General features: G+C 41.7%; 1 protein-coding gene across 14 annotated transcripts in view; it reads left to right on the top strand.

Annotated features, from left to right (window-relative positions):
• Gtf2i (general transcription factor IIi) overlaps positions 1-16,538 on the top strand; it is a 100,332-nt gene that overhangs the window by 13,216 nt on the left and 70,578 nt on the right. For 10 of the 14 annotated variants that reach the window (XM_021254359.2, XM_013070479.3, XM_087196199.1 and 7 more), the window contains exons 2-3: positions 4,815-6,049; positions 14,864-14,967. In XM_021254359.2, the coding sequence (XP_021110018.1) occupies positions 5,434-6,049; positions 14,864-14,967 (720 nt within the window). In that variant the 5' untranslated portion in view covers positions 4,815-5,433. The remainder of the gene's footprint in view (positions 1-4,814; positions 6,050-14,863; positions 14,968-16,538) is intronic. The other 4 variants (XM_087196201.1, XM_087196202.1, XM_087196200.1 and 1 more) reach the window with 1 other exon arrangement.

Raw genomic sequence — 16,538 nt, 5'->3', positions numbered from 1 at the left:
TGCGCAGCCTGAACAGAATTTTATTTGATATGTTTGGGTAAAATAGTATGCATTGTTGCCCTTTGGAACATACAGTACTTACCTTGATGAATTTACAGTTTATCCTAAAAATGCAAGAAAGAAAACTAGCCCATATTCAGATTCTTCAGCTGATAGAGTTGGACTGTAATCAGTAACTTACTATTTAACTTTCTTACTCTTCTCCCAGTTTACCTGTTGTCACAGGTGCACACCAAGCAGCAGACGGGTGGGGGTTGGAGTTCAGTAGTATGAGGCTCTTTCCTAGTATGTGCAAAGCTGTGGGTTAGATCCCTTGAACCATGCAAAGAAAAAAACCCCTGCAAACTCTGGGAACCTTTTTTTTTTTGCAGTCCAAGAGGATGAACCCATGGCTTTTTGCATAGCAAAGTTATCTACTCCTGCACTATAGATACAGCCCCTGGAGAAATTTTTTTTTTTTTTCTTATTTCTTCTGGGTCTTGCTATGTAGTTCAGGCTGGCCTTGAACTCACTGTTGTAGCCCAGGCTGGGCTCGAACTGGTGGCAGTCCTCCTGCCTCAGCCTCACGAGTGCTTGCATTAGAGGGATGCGTCACCACACCCAGCTCGAGAAAATGTTCTCTGATCTTTTTTTTTGGTACTGGAGATTGAACTCAGGACCCTGTGCTGCGCTTTGTGAGGCAGGTGCTGGAACCACTGAGCTAAATCCCCTGGAGAAAATTTGTACTTAACATATTCATGAAGGAGTTGTGATTTGTTTGTCTGGCTTCATCATCTGATGTTAAATAGTTAACCCCTAGTGATTCAAGCTGGGGAGAACATGTTAGTCCTTTAAAATTACTTGTTGTGGTGCTGTGGATTGAACGTTGGGCATCCTCTATACAAAGCATTTGCTCTACCACTTAGCCACATCCTCATCCATTAAAAATTTGGAACACGTTATTTTATTTTCTCTAGTACTGAGGATTGAACCCAGGGCCACATCCTTAGCCCTGTCTTGTTTTTTATTTTGAAACATGGTCTCATTAAGTTGCCCAGATTGCCTTTGGCTCCTGAGTAGCAGGGATTAACTGGTACCCCATCCCTGGCTTTTTAAAAAAATTTTGAGACAGACTCTTGCTAAATTGCCCGAGGCAGCCTCGAATTTGAGATCTCCTGGCTCAGCCTCCCAAAGCTGGGATTACTGTGCCATTGTGCCTAGTTTGAAACAGTTTATGTTTATAAAATGATTATGAGAACAGGACAGGGACAAAAATTACGCAGACGCCATTCAAGCTTTGGCAAATGTCTCAGTGATGGCCGATGATCTTTATGGCAACAAGGTTTGTCTAGGATCACATTTTCACCCCGGTTTCTTGCCTCTCTAGTATACTTAATTTTAGAACAGTTCTTTAATCTTTAGGGTTTCATGCTCTTGATGTTTTGATGATAGAACAAGAGCAGTCATTTTGTAGAATGACTCTGACCTTGGGTTGTCTGGTCTCCCATTACAGTTAGACTTGGGTTAAGTGTTTGGGCTGGGGTTCAGGGGTCCTAGTGTGTTGGGGGGCTACCTGTGTCTGCTGGTCTGGGGCCTGCGATTGCCTTGGAGCACTTGGTTCAGATGGTGGTGTCATGTTTCCCTTTTTAATGTGTACTTTGTGTTGCAAACTTTGGAACAAGGAAAAGTCTTGTCTCTTTCCCCCACTTAGAATGAAGGAATTCTATTTTTCTCTGAGAGGCTGAGAATTTGAGGGACGTGGTGAAGTACACGGACTTAAATCCAATTATAGTTTTATTTTAAGTTCTTAAATTTAATGATTTTGAAATTTATAGATAATGAAATTGGGAAACTTTAAAATGGGATTAAATTTTACAGTGCAGTTTGGCTTAAAGAGGAATGGGGAGAGAGAGAGAGTATCCCTCACTTGGATAGATCTGGAACCACCTTAGAATTTTGGGGGTGGGGTGTAGCTCAGTGTATAGTGCTTGCCTGCATGTGTGAGGCTCTGGGAATCTTCAATTCCCAGCACTGAAGAAATAAAAAACTGGTAACTTGAATTGCCTAAGATCACAGGAACGCCCCCCACCCCAGGGCCCTGCCTTTGTAAATTGGGCCAAGTAGATGTCACCATATCATGGTAAACATCAAGATACAAAGTTAAATTTCTTTGCTATCATTCAAAAGACAAACCGATAGGGTTATATTTTAAAAAAACAAAAAAACCACATTTTCAATGGAAACTACTAAATGGACATAACTAGAATAAGTAGAAATATAATGTTTTTAAAAAATAATTATATTAAATGAGTATTGATGTTTTAGGAATGAATGGGTGCTGTGAAAAACAGGTTTTGGTTTTAGGTACATAGTATATAGATTAGAACACTGGAATTTGAAAGATTTTCAGCGCACTAGAAGATTGCTATCATATTGCATGATAATGTAATGATAATGTAACTGAATGCTTTCTAGGGTAATGTCATTTGATTGGACAATTAGATCTTTTTCATTTTAAGACAAAATGTGTAGTGTCTTAGATGGTGAATTTTAAACTTTTATTTGTGTGCTATGACTTTAAATTTCTCTTACAAATAAGAATTTCCATTTTTAAAGTTTTAAGGTCTCACTTTAACTTTTCATAGGATTAAAGCAGTACTCAAAGTTATTTTATTCTCACTGAAGATGTTTCTGTTAGTGCACATGTTCGAGAGTGTGATAATGATCTTTAATTTTGTTGAAAGTTGGCTTTAGTGACTTAATGAATTGGCAAAGTTAAGAGTTTTAAAGTTTTAACTTATGTTCTAAAAGTAACTGGACACTAGAGCTTTAAGAATGAAAACAACTGGAAGACAGTGGAAAACAAAGGGAATGATAGGTGACCTCAAATACTGGCCTAGGGCAAGAACATCCACAAGCTCCAGAAAGTCCTACTGTTGTTGTTATTGTTGTGTTGTGTTTTGTTGTTTTTTTTTGGTACCAGGGACTGAACTCAGGTCCTTGCGCTTCCCAGGCAGGTGGCAGAACCCTAACCATTGAGCTAAATCCCTGGCCCCTGTTTTGTATTTTTGAGACAAGGTCTCACTATACAGTTCAGGTTGGTCTTGAACTCACTGGTAGACTGGACAGGCCTTGAGCTGAGAATTTCCTGACGGAGCCTCCCAGGTGCTGGGATTACAGACCTCACTCACAGGTGTGCACACCATGCCCAGCTCAGGGAAGTCCTACGGAATCTTTCAGAGTCGAGGTCAAAGCTAAAAATTCCCAACCCCCATTTTAAACCCTTAAACCTGTTGAATAATTACAGAATTGAGTAAACAGTATCTGTTCTAAATATTGTTTGTACTCATCCATGGACAAATCGGGTTTTGCAGATTTGCTCAAAGTTAAATGATCAAAGAAACCATCAGGTTTAGTGAGTATTGTTTTAGTGCAACACATTGAGTTACGACTAATGTGCTTGTAATCCCAACATTTGGGAGGCTGAGGCAGGAGGATTGCTGTAAGTTGGAGCCCAGCCTGGGCCACATAGTGAGTTCAAGGCCAGCCTGAACCCACATAGTGAGACCCTGTCTAAAAAAAAAAAAAAAAAAAGAAGGGGCCGGGGATATAGCTCCGTGGTGCCACCGGCTGCCTTGCAAGCACAAGGTCCTGAGTTCAATCTCCAGTATCTTAAAAAAAAAAGAAAATTACTAGTTTTTACAGTCTTGAAGTTTAAAGTTTATTTCACCACACTTATGTAAATATTCAAGGTAAATTGTGTTGCTTATTACAAGAAAAAATAACCAAGTAAACTTGAGTGGTCTGCCGAAGAAAATAAAATAATTGTGTTTGAACAGTTGAAAGACATTTCCTGGTTAAGAATGGGTCTTTAGTCTTTAGGTGGTGAGTACACAATTTCACTAATTTGAACTGTTTAAACTCATGGCTGTTTCTCATTGTTAAAGGAAATACATTTGCCTGACAGTTGCCTGTCAGTGTTTTGTGACATAAATAATGTATTCATCTATGATTGATCTCTCATTCATGTTTTTTCTTTGAACCAAGTTCTTTATCTTCATAGAGTATGATTGATGTTGATGTATACTCCACAATGCCTTGTAATCTTTGCTTTATGAACAAAAAGCACTTCTGTTGCAATTTGTATGATGAGTGGCAGTTAATTTATTGCTCGAAGATTGCCTGGTATGATAGTCTAATCACTGTGTAATTATTTATCTTGGGTTCATTCTTTTTTAAAAAGCTGCATTTCTTTGACTGTTACTCTGCTCAAAATAGGCAATTTGGAATTGGAGAAAGGGGTTCTAGTTCCTTGTTACAAAATTAAATGCATATGTTAACTGTGTTATCAAGTCAAGTAATCTTTATTGGGCTTGTTCATTTATAAAATAATAGAACAAAGGTTGAACTAAAGTATCTTGAATTTTTTTTCTGAATTTTCTTCGTAATCTGTTGTGTTTTGTAAGTTTGAAATGGAAAGACACTTGTTGAAAATTCAAAAACGAAATAGGGCATGAATGTTAAAAAAAGGGAAGATATGTGTTATGGTACCTCTCCACTTACCAGTCTGACTCAAAAGCTTGTTTTTAAGCGAAATACATTGAAAATTTAGAAGTTATTTAGAGAAGAATATAGTAAAAATTATTGAGAACCTGTTTTTGTTAGAGTGATAGTGTGAAAATCTTCAAGAGCTCTCTTCCTTTGACTCTATGTAAAATGCTTTTTTTTTTTTGGTGCTGTTCAATATTAACAGCAAGGATCAATAAGTTAAAGAAGTATAGTCAGACAAAAAATTTATATGGAATTAATTATTGGCTTGTTTTGAGGTACAACAGATCAGAACAGCAAGGACACAGATAAACCTAATCCCTGAAATGGATCTCCAACAAGAAACACAAGAAGATTTTAAAGAATGGCTGGAGTCTGTTTTCAGAGATAAAAGAAGTCACCACATCTATTAAGCAGTAGCTGACCAGAATAAAAGATGAAAAATGAAACAGCAGCAGGCCAATTAAGTTCATCTTTGAAACTCATAAAGGAGGATTAAAAATCAAAGCAGGCAAATAAAAAATGGAGTAAAAAAAATTTATGATGGGAAAAAGAAGGCACTTGAATCAGTGGGAAGGCAGATGCAGCAGTCTGAGGACAGACACTATTACAGAGTCCCTTCTTATCCAAGGGTTCACGTGCTCTGGTTTCAGTTACCCGCGGGTCAACTGCAGTCCGAAAATATTAAATGGAAAATTCCAGAACTAAACAATCCATAAGCTTTAAATTACATGCTGTTCTGAGTAGCGTGGTGCAGTCTCCGCAGGCCCAGGCAGGACATGAGTCGTCCCTCTGTCCGGCATACACTCTGTATGCCCTCCCTAGTAACTGTCACGGCCCCGGCAGCGCTGTCGTGGGGGCACCGCGGTGCTTGTGTTCAAAGTAACTCTTATTTCACTTTTAATAATGGCCCCAAAGCTCAAGAGTACCGGTGCTGGCCATTTGGAAATGCCAAAGAGAAGCCGGAAAGTGCTTCCTTTAAGCGAAAAAGTGAAAGTTCTTGACTTAATAAGGAAGGAACAAAAATCATACGCTGAGGTTGCTAAGATCTATGGTAAGAACGAATCTTCTATCCGCGAAATTGTGAAGAAGGAAAAGGAAATCCGTGCTAGCTTTGCAGTTGCTCCCCAGAACGCCAAAGTCACTGCCACGGTGCGGGATAAATGCTTAGTGAAGGTGGAGAAGGCGCTGAGCCTGTGGGCGGAGGACATGAGCAGGCGGCGCGTTCCCATCGACGGCAGCGCGCTGCGTCAGAAAGCCCTGAGTTTGTATGCCGACTTCAGGAGGGCTTCCCCCGAGCGGGGCTGCGGCGTTCACGAGAGAAGGCCGTTCACTGCGAGCAAGGGATGGTTACACAGATTCAGGCACAGGTTTGGACTGAAAAACACCAAAGTTCCTGGAGAGGCCGCATCTGCCCATGAAGAACCTGCTGCCGCCTATCAGGCAGAGCGGGAAAAGTTGGTTAAGGAGAGAGGATGCCACTCAAAGCAACCCTTCCCTTGTGATGAAAGCAGGCAGAAGGGTGAGTACGGTGCCATAAGGCCCTTTGAGAGAGAGTGCATTCCCTTAACTTTGATTATGGTATACTGTTATAACTATTCAGCTCCATTACTTATTATCATTAGTCTGATTGTGCCTAATTTGTAATTGCACTTTATCATAGGTGTTTATGAATGGGGGAAAACATGGGACAAACAGGATTTGTTTTTGTCCTAGATTTCAGCCATCCACAGGGTCTGGATGATTGTATCCCCCCATGGTAAGGGAACACTGTATTTTTTGTGTGCCTAGCATGCTTTCTCATCATTTCTTCCTACTTTGCCTTTTTTTGGTACTGGGGATCGAACTCAGGACTTTGCACTTGTGAGACAGGCAGCAGCACCACTGAGCTAAATCCCTGGCCCTCCTGCTTTGTCTTTTGAATATGTGCCTGCCTTCTAGTCCACGTGGTTCTAGCTAGATGGATAATCACAGTGTATCTCCTGTAATTTTGTTCTAACTAGTCATAGTAATTGGCCTTGGGGTTGAGTTGTAACACAAGTGCTCAGGTCTTTGTAGAAAAGTAGCAGGAAGATATGGTAGTCTGTTGCCTCAGGGTCACAGCCTAAGGAAGTGTGATAAGCCTACAGAGGTGGGTGGCTGTCATACCTGTGCTGGGGGAAGAAAGCCTCTACTCAGGAAGTGAGGCCCTGCAGGGAATAGAGAAGACTGATTATGTGTTTGTGTTCTGTACTCTAGCTTGATGTGGAGTCAGTACAGTTTGTAAACTTAATTAAATGAAGCAATCAAAAATTTTTAAAATTGAATTGGCTTGAATTGGGAATTAGCACCTCAGTCAGAAATAGTTCTAGTTCATATTCTAGAAAATAATATGTCAGGTATGGTGCCTAGAGTTGACAGGCTAGTGAAAACAACTAAGACTGCTGAAAAATTATAAAACAGAACTTTCATTAAAATAACAAAAATTTGTCAACATAGAGAGGAATTTTGAAAGAAAAGCTAATATAAAAAGGATAACGGAGGGCTGGGGGTATGGATTAGTGGTAGAGTGTATACAATACGGAGTTTATCCTCAGTACCCCCTCAAAGGAAAATGGAAGTTTAGATAACAGAAATGGAAGTCACTTTTATCACTTGAACTTGTTTTGAAAGCTTTGTGGGGTGACAGGCTCAGAAATCAAAGCTCACAGTCTGAATTGAACAAAATTGAAGTAGAGGGCTGGGGATTTAGCTCAGCGGCACTGTGCTTGCCTTGCAAGCACAAGGTCCTGAGTTTGATCTGCAGTACCAAGAAAAAAAAAATGAAGTAGAAAACCCTTCCTCTCCCTAAGGTGGACCACTCCCCAATATAGGACAAGGGTTCTTGAGAGGCAGACTGACCTATGCCTTGTGTGTTCCAGGGACTTGGATTATGGTGATTTCAGGGCAGCAGCATTCCCAGAAGTGTGGAGGAAGCTTCTTTTGTTCTAAACTTCACATAACAAATAATTGTTTTTAACTTAAAATGATGGCCAGCACACAAAAATAATCAGGCATACAAGGAGATGGGTTTTGGAATATGAGCAAGAATCACCAGAAATGACAGAAACAGACATGCAAAAATACTTGAGACTTTGGAATTACCAGAGTCTATACTTAGGTTTGAAGAGATAGGACAAGACTGAAAGATCTTTAGGCAGTATAAAACTATAAAATGTGATGTAACAGCAAATAGAAATCACAGAAATGAAAATTATAGACAAAGTTAAAAGCCTTTTGGATTTTTTTGAGAGGGGGGGCTGGGTTGAGACAAGGTCTCACCATGTAATGTACACTACCCTTGAACTCTGTGTGTAGCCTAAGTTGGCCTCAAACTTGGGGTGATCCTCCTTTCTTTGCTGGGAATTATGGACATGCCCCCCCCCCCCCACCATGGTGTTAACAACAGAGTTAAGCACAGATAAAGAAAGAATTAGTGAAATGGAAAGTAAGTCAGGAGAAATACAATTCAGTACTAAGAGGAAATATGAAAAAAAACAGAAGAGGTTAGAGACCTAAGAGAGAACATGAATTTAATCAAAGTTTCAGTAGAATGGGCAGATACTGGAGAAGTAATAGCCAATTGCTTCCCATAACTGAAGGGTTGCAATCCATAGTCAAGAAGGCCAGTGAATCCCATTGAATAGAAAGCAAGCTCTACATCTAGACACACAACGAAACTGTAGAAAACCAGATAAAGGAATCATCTTAAAAATATCAGGAGTGAGGGTGGGGATCACCTTCAGAGGGAGTATAGAGGAGTCTCATGTCAACAGTAGAAGCCAAAGTATAATGAAGCCAAAAGATGATGAAATAACACCAATGTACTGAAAGGATATAATTGCCAACCAAGGTTTCTATTCCAGCGAAAATAGCTTTCAAGACAAAAGATTTTTTAGCAAACAGAGTTTGTCGCCAGATGGAAATTCTACAGGATTAACTTCAGGCAGAAGGGATATCTGAGTTGCAAGAAACAACAAGCAAAGAATTTCTTAAGTGGGCTGGGAATTTTACTCAGCAGCACTGTGCCTGACTTACAAGCACAAGGTCTTGAGTTCAATCCCCAGTACCAAAAAAATAAAGAATGTCTTAAGTGAAAATTAAATTGTTTTGAACAAAATAATGTTGCATTAAAAATACATAATTAAAATACACAAACTGATAAAGAGTTTCATCCACAAATAACAATTAAAAGAAGGAACAAGGACTGGAAATTATTGACACTTTATGCAAGTAATTGTAGAGTCATCATCAGTTCAGAATTTAGTAATGGGCACAGGACCTAAATAGAGACACCCAAGAGGAAATATAAATAATGAAACCAAGCAGTGTTTGTTTAGTAAAAAAGAAATGCAGCCATTTTAATAATAAGGCATATATAGTGGATAGGTCAGAGCTCTCCAAAATATTGCTGAGACTGTTAGCTTTATTAAATTTTAAACATTTTTCTCTTTTTTTTTTTGAAACAGGGTCTCTGTAGCCCAGTGTGGCCTCAGACTCTCAGTCTTCCACCTCAGCCTCCTGATTGCTGGGATGACAGGCATGTACCACCACATCCAGTTTAAGCATTTCTTGTAGCAAAAATTTTGGTATTATATCTCAAGAACTATTAAGGTCTTCATGTACCTTGGAGTGGTGGTGCACACCTGTAATTCCAGCACTCTGGGAGGCTGAGGCAGGAGGATTGCAAGCTTGAGCCCTGTCTGGGTAACTCAGACCCTGTCTCAAAAAGTTAAAAAAAGGTCTCATGAGGTAGCTCAGTGTCAAGGTCCTGGGTTCCATTTTCTAGTACTGAGAAAAAAATCCCTTCATGCTGTCTACTTCAGTATTGGGAATTTTAAAATATTGACATAAATAGGCAAGCGAGGGGCTGGGGATTTAGCTCAGTGGCACTGCACCTGCCTGGCAAGCACAAAGTCCTGAGTATGATCCCTGGTACCCCCTAAAAAAACTGGGAAGCTGGGTGTGCTGATGAATACCTGTAACCCCAACACTCAGGAGGCTAAGGCAGGAGAATTGAAGTGAATTTAAGGCTAGCCTGGGCTACACAGCAAGATGCTGTCTCAAAAAAAATCTTCCTGTATCAGAAAGACTTAATAGGATCTGAGGTTTTTGTACTTAAGACACAGACTATTTGAACCTCTCTTTTTGTTCCAAAGAGTTAATTGTTACTAAAATCCAGAAGTAAAAAATCAAGTCTAGAGCCATTCCTTGGGAGGGCAGAAATACTAAGATGATACTAAGATGTTAAGAGAGTTGTGTCACACCATTTTGGTGGATTAGTAATGCAGATACTTGCATGATACTTGTTCTTTAAGAATATGTAGGGCTGGGGATTTATCTCAGTGGTTCTGCTGCCTGCCTCGCAAGCGCAAAGTCCCGAGTTCAATCCCCAGTACCAGAAAAAGAATATGTAATACCTGTAGGTCACAAGTAGTTCGCTTGAGGTGAGGTTACTTGCTGATAATGGATTAAGCTCTTCGGCATTTTATCAGTTTACCCTGGAGATCTGTGCCCCTGGTGTCTCATATGCATTTTCACCTTACATGTCACCTTACTGTATTTGTGTTCCTTTTCTCAGGGAATTCCTCTGTCTGCTCTTTTTCTGTAGGGATATTATCGCATCAGCAATCCATGGAGATGGGCGGTGGAGAATGTTCACATGGAGTTGGTGGCCTCTGTATGCTGGCTCATGGTCCTTGCTCTCTTCCCTGGGTGAACTCATTCTTCACTCCAGCTACCAGCATGGTGGCTCTAGGGCTCATGAGAATTGGAATAAACTTACTCAACCTACTTTGATCTCTGTAGTGATCTACTGAGTGGAACTTTTTGTGATCATGAAAATGTTCAGTATGTGGCTACTGAGCACTTACATAGCTAAGGCTACTGAGGAACTGAACTTTTTTTTTTTTCTCGGTACCTGGGATTGAACTGCTGTGGCACTGAGCTAAATCCCTGGCCCTGAACTTTTAATCTTATTTAATCTTAACTTAAGTGTAACTACTTGGGACTGTTTGCTGCCCTGTTGGTGCCCTGCATCTCTCCCTAGGCATGGCCTCTGCGTTATTCCTTCATTACTGATTTTCTGCCATGGATGATGGCTTTTTGGGGGTTTTTTTTGGTGGCGCTGGGGATTGAACCCAGGCCCTTTGCACTAAGCTACATCTGCAGCTCTTTTTTAAAATGTTGTTAACATTTCCAGACAGGGCCTGCTAATTGGCTGAGTTGCCCACTCTGGGCTTCCCAAAGTGTTGAGCTTACAGGTGTGCACCATCAGCACCCTTCTTTCTTCCACGACGAGATCACCCCCTCTCTCCACCCTCATCAGGAGCGGCAGCAACAGGCAGTGGGGGTGATTCTGTGACCCCTCCTGGAGCGGGAATCTTTTTTTTTTTTTTTGGTACTGGGGATCAAACTCGGGCCTTTGCGCCTGCATACCAGGCGGCGAAACCAGTGAGCTAAATCCCCAGCCCAAGGAGCAGGAATCTTGATGGTGTGTGCAGCCCATGGTTTGATTGTTTTTTCCTGTATAGAAAGACTTAATGGGATCTGAGGTTTTTGTACTTAAGGTTCTGTGGAGTACACAGACTATTTGATCTTCTCCTTTTGCTCCAAAGAGTTAATTGCTACTGAAGTCAACAAGTAAAAATCAAGTCTAGAGTCATTCCTTGGGAAGGCAGAACAAAATGTTCCATTTTCTGTTGGTTTAAGTTTTTGTTTCACCTTATTTTACTGGGAGACCTGTGGGTCCTGACAAATATTACAGGTGTTTCTGCTGCTTTCGTTGCTGGCTCCACACAGGCACCGCACCCTACCCACTTTCTTTTCTTTTTTCATACCCACTTTCTTTTATTTGGTACTAGGGATTGAACTTGGGACCTTTCGCTTACGAGGCAGGCAGCAGAACCACTGAGCTAAATCCCCAGCCACCTACCCACTTTCTTTTTTCTTTTTTTGGAACTGGGGATCGAACTTGGGACCTTGTGCTTTCGAGGCAGGTGCTGGAAACCACTGAGCTAAATCTCTGGCCCGCTGCTACCCACTTTCTAACAGGGCCAGAAAGGCCTGGGCCCTGCTCCAGTGGCTTCCAGAGAGGGCCCCATCTAGTGGTCAGGTTGTAGTTTTCTGTGCTTTGTGGAGCAAATTTTTTTTTGCTTTTACTACTTACTCCTTCTTCCTCACAGGGTTGTTGTGATATTAAACAAGATGACTTTTATAAAGTATATTAGATACATTCAATAAATTTTTTTTTTTTTGGTACCGGGGATCGAACTCAGGACCTTGCACTTTTGAGGCAGGTGGCGGAACCACTGAGCTAAATCCCCGGCCCTGTTCATTCTTTTTTTGTGTGCTCAAATTTTCTTATTTTGCCACCATAGTGGGTGTCAAACCCAGGGCTTCACACTTTCTACCACTGAGCTTCATTCTCAGCCCAGCCCCTTATTTACTTAATTTAGAGTTAGGTCTGGCTGTGTAGTTCAGGCTGGCCTTGAGCTCACTATATAACCCAGGCTGGGCTCTAACTCGAGGCCATCCTCCTGCCTCAGCCTCCAGAGTGCTGAGATCACAGACATGTGCCACCACACCCCGGGATTTTCCTATTTAAGCAGAGGAGACTCAGGAAAGATCCCAGGTGAAAGGAGGCTTTTGAATAAGTGGTCCATTCAGCATCTCTGTTCATAGAAGAGGCCCTGAAACCAGCCCCAAGGTCTTGCAGTAGTGAGTGGTCTGGGAAGCACACTAGGCCCTCCTGCCTTTGGTTTTGGGAAGACTAGAGCATCTGGCCCGGCCTCCTGTATCCCCTGGCGCTTGCCTGAATGTCTCTGCAGCTTCTTCCTGTGAAAGTGAGAAGAGGGAGGGAATGGACACTAGGTGAGGGTCCAGGAAGGCTCTGAGGTCGGCTGCATGGAACGAAGAGGGTCGGGGAGGGGGGGACCTCTCAGGCGAGGCCAGAAGCAGCCTGGCGAGATGCTCTTGGGACCCAGTGCACCACCCAGAGAGCCTGAAGCAGAGGGGCTCCGTCCCCATTGTGTTCGCTGGCACTGGTCACCTGCATGGTATGTTCATGCCAAAGCAGAGTGCTGTGCTGTCTCCCCGGGAGGATCCGATAATGAAATCAGACCGATCGCCCACTGTGGTGTTTCTTACTTCTTAACACATGCTCCGTGTAAAGTCGTCAGGGCAGGGTTTTGGCAATTTAAGGTGACAAGAGTCAGAACATGAAACTAGGACAGTTTTCTGCCTACTGCTATTTCCATCTTTTCTCACCTAAGTTGTAAAATAAGACTAATCTCCTTTTTGTTTTGCTAGGAAGTTAAAAAGTAAGATTATTAAGAAATATGAGGTAATGACAGTGCATTCCAAGTGCTTGTCTCAGAGGTAGGCTTGCATTGTCCTTTGTGACTAAGCCACACTTCAATATTTGTTTCTTTGTTTATCCAGGAGAGAAGAATGCAACGTAGGCTGTCAGGAAAATACTTTCTATGATTTCAGCATTTTGCTTTTTGATACTACTATTTCTGGTTCTGAGGAACAGATTTGCTGCTTTTTGTTCACAGGCATGGGGATAAGTAGCACTTGGTTTTATAAAGCTCTGCTTCCTGAGTAGGTCCTCATCATTACTTGGCAATGCCTAACTCTAGCCTGGCAGTTAATTGGTGTGGTAGCGGATGGGAAAGCTGGATCATAGTTTTTAAAAATAAGAAACTGGGTCATCCTCTTTAATAGTAGGGGGAAATCTACATACATGGTTAGGCAAAACATTTTCCATGCTGACAGCTCTGCTTGCCCGTGTCCTCTGGAACACGGGGGCTTTGGTGAGGGAACTTCGGGATTTTCAGTAAATTTTTTTACATATACTCAGGTCTGTTCTTAGAATCCCCATTTGTGTTTCTAGTCCTTAATTTTTCAGTCATCTTTCCACATTATATTCATTTCATTATTTAATCTGTTGTTAAAAATAGATTTAATTCAAGTAAATTGAAAGGGATAATTTTTAACAAGTGGCTAATTTGCATAGTATTTATAGAAAACCAATTTGTAAAAAGTTTGCTTTAATTTCTGCCTCAGCATCTTTACGTGGTACGTTTTTTGATTTATAATTTTACCCTGATAAAATGTACATAAACTTCAACTACTTGTAAGCGTGCAGTTTACTGGCATTAAGTACATTCACATTGCTGTGCAACCATGACCTCTGTCTCCAGAACTCTTCATCATTCCAAACCAAAATCCTAGAGCTGCTAATCAATAACTCCCCTTTGCTGCTTCCTCCTAGCTCCTGGCAACCATGATTGTATTTCCTGTCTCTGAATTTGACTCCTCTAGGTACCTTACGTAATGGAATTATATACTATTGGTCATTTTTTTTACTTATTTCCTTAGTGTAATGTTACCAAGATGCATCTGTGTTGTAGACTATATCAGAATTCCCTTCCTTTTCAATGATAAATAGTACTCCATGTACATGTATATCACACTTGTTACTTGTCTAGTGATGGGCTTTGGGTTGTGTCTGCCTTTTGGCTGATTGTGAATAATGCTGCTGGGAACACAGATATACAAGCATCTGCTGGAATCCTCACTTTCAGTTTTTCTGGATTATATCATAAATCTTTTTTTTTTTTTTTAAGGAATGGTAAATTTTTTCCACAGCAAGTGTGCACCATATTACATCCCAGCAGCAACACACGCGGGTTTCACTATCTCTGCCTCCTTGCCAGCACTTGATGTTTTGTTCATGTGTTGTGTTTTTATACTGTGTTTGAAATTCAGCTGCGGCTCTTTGCTGATAAAATACCAGCCCAGTATGCTCTGAGAGGGAGGTATCCTAAACGCTACGTGACGCCCTGCAACCTGTTCCTTCTTAGTGAGAAAGAAGAAAGCTCTTCACCCAGTCCTAGCACCGTTACCCACTCTTTTCTATGTCAGCACGTGTAGGGGAGAAACAGGACTTTTTTTTTGGTGGTGCTGGGGGTCACACCTGAGCAAGAAACAACTTTGTGTCTCTTTCTGTGTGGAACTGTGGTATATTGTCATCGGACCGTGAGGTGTGTCTCTTCTTCTCTCACTGGGAGAAGTGTTAACTGGTTCTGGGTACCAGCTGCATTGAGTTTGGGTGTGATGCTGAGCTGATTTTATGAAGAAACACGAGATGGAAAGTTAAGGGATGGCTTCCCTACCTTACCGGGTAAGAGATTTGCAAATTTGAAATACCAAAGGCAAGAAGGCTGTAACCCGGCAGTCTGGAGCACTGTCAAGCTCTCACTGTGTGATGCTGGTTCCTCCCACTCACTTCCTCCTTGCTTGTCTTGCACAGGGACCATGGCCCAAGTTGCAATGTCGACGCTGCCCGTTGAAGATGAGGAGTCCTCTGAGAGTAGGATGGTGGTGACCTTCCTCATGTCTGCCCTCGAGTCCATGGTGAGCTCATAGTTGGGAGGTGTTGGCTTATGGATAAGGTTGCTTTGTTTTTGTCAAACACTAATTTTATATTTTGGGATTTTTTGTTTGTTATTACTGGTTTCAAGACTGGGGATTGAGACCTAGGCCTTGCACATGCTAGGCAAGTGCTCTACCACTGAACTTCATTCCCAGCTCCCGCTTTTTTTCTATTATTTAATTTTGAGAGAGAGTCTCACTAAGTTGCCCAGACTGACTTTGAACTTGTAATCCTCCTGTCTCAGCTATTCTAATAGCTGGGATTGTAGGCGTATGCCGTTGTGCTCAGCTGGTTTATGGTATTTTGAAACAAGTTCTCACTATGTATCCCAGGAAGGCCTAAAATTTATGATTCCCCTGCCTCAGCCTCTGAAGCATGATGGTACAGGTTATTGCTTATAAATGGGTCCTGGGTTTATGTGCATGTGTGCACATGCATGTGTGGTGCTGGGGATTGAACCCAGGACTTTCACACTGAGCTACATCTCTAGACCTTTTACATTTTATTTAGCCCAGTCACTTAAATTGCCCCGGCTAGGCTGGAACTTGCAGCCCTCCTGCCTCAGCTTTCCAGAGCACTGAGATTACAGGTGTGTGTTACCACTCACAGCTTCTCATTAATTTTAATACCACTTGAGTGGTATATTTGTTAAGATACCTTTTTTTTTCCCTTAGCTGTACTGGGATTGAGCCTAGAGCCTTATGCATGTTAGGCATGTGCTCTACCACTGAGCTATGTTCCCAACCCTTTTAAAGTTTTGAGATAGGGACTTACCAAGTTCTCCAGCTTGTACTCAAATTTGCAGCTGTCCTGCTTTAAGTCCTCACAGTGGCTGGGATTTCTGGCATGCACCGCCAAGCCTGGCACCTTTATTTCCCTCTGGGAAAGTTGCACAGTAGCGTTTGCTAGGGTATCATGAACCTTCTTCTTTTTTTTTTTTCCTAGTACCGGGGATCAAACAGGACCTTGTGCTTGCGAGGCAGGTGCCGTGCCACTGAGCTAAATGCCTGGCCCTTGTGAACCTTCTTAAAAAGCAAATTTTAGTAGGTTTTGAGAAGCCTGATAGTATTTACTTACAGAATGGTTTTTTTGGTCCTCCCTTGTCACTGACACTTGATAAACTTGAAATTACCTGTCTTTTTAATAATGGTAGTACTGTATGATTTATGGTATATACATAAAATGGAAGACTTGAGGCATGTTGTCCTGGTTGGCCTTCAACTCCTGGGCTCAAATAGTCTTCCTGCCGCAGCCTCCCAAAGAGCTGGCCTACAGAAGCGTGCCACCACACCTGCATATGAACTTTTTAAAGAGTTCTTCGTCTCATAGGAGTATACTTAGTAAAAAATCAATAAGCAAAATACTCACCTAGCTGTGGTTCCAGTTATGTACACCTAGGGAGAGACTTGGGTGGACTTATGTAGGACATCCCCGCTGGTGTCAGACCCTTCCTTTCAGGAAGCACTTGTCACCACTCACCAGCAGTGTTCACCTCCCCCACAGCCCCAACCCGTGGAGTGATTGACAGTGTCTCCAGCAGCTGGTGTGCACA

This window comes from Heterocephalus glaber, unplaced genomic scaffold (genome assembly GCF_053883595.1).
Source record: "Heterocephalus glaber isolate CG9 unplaced genomic scaffold, H.glaber_assembly_v1.0 deba00001610, whole genome shotgun sequence".
Taxonomy (NCBI): Eukaryota; Metazoa; Chordata; class Mammalia; order Rodentia; family Bathyergidae; genus Heterocephalus; species Heterocephalus glaber.
This window is presented reverse-complemented; position numbering and strand designations above follow the sequence as displayed.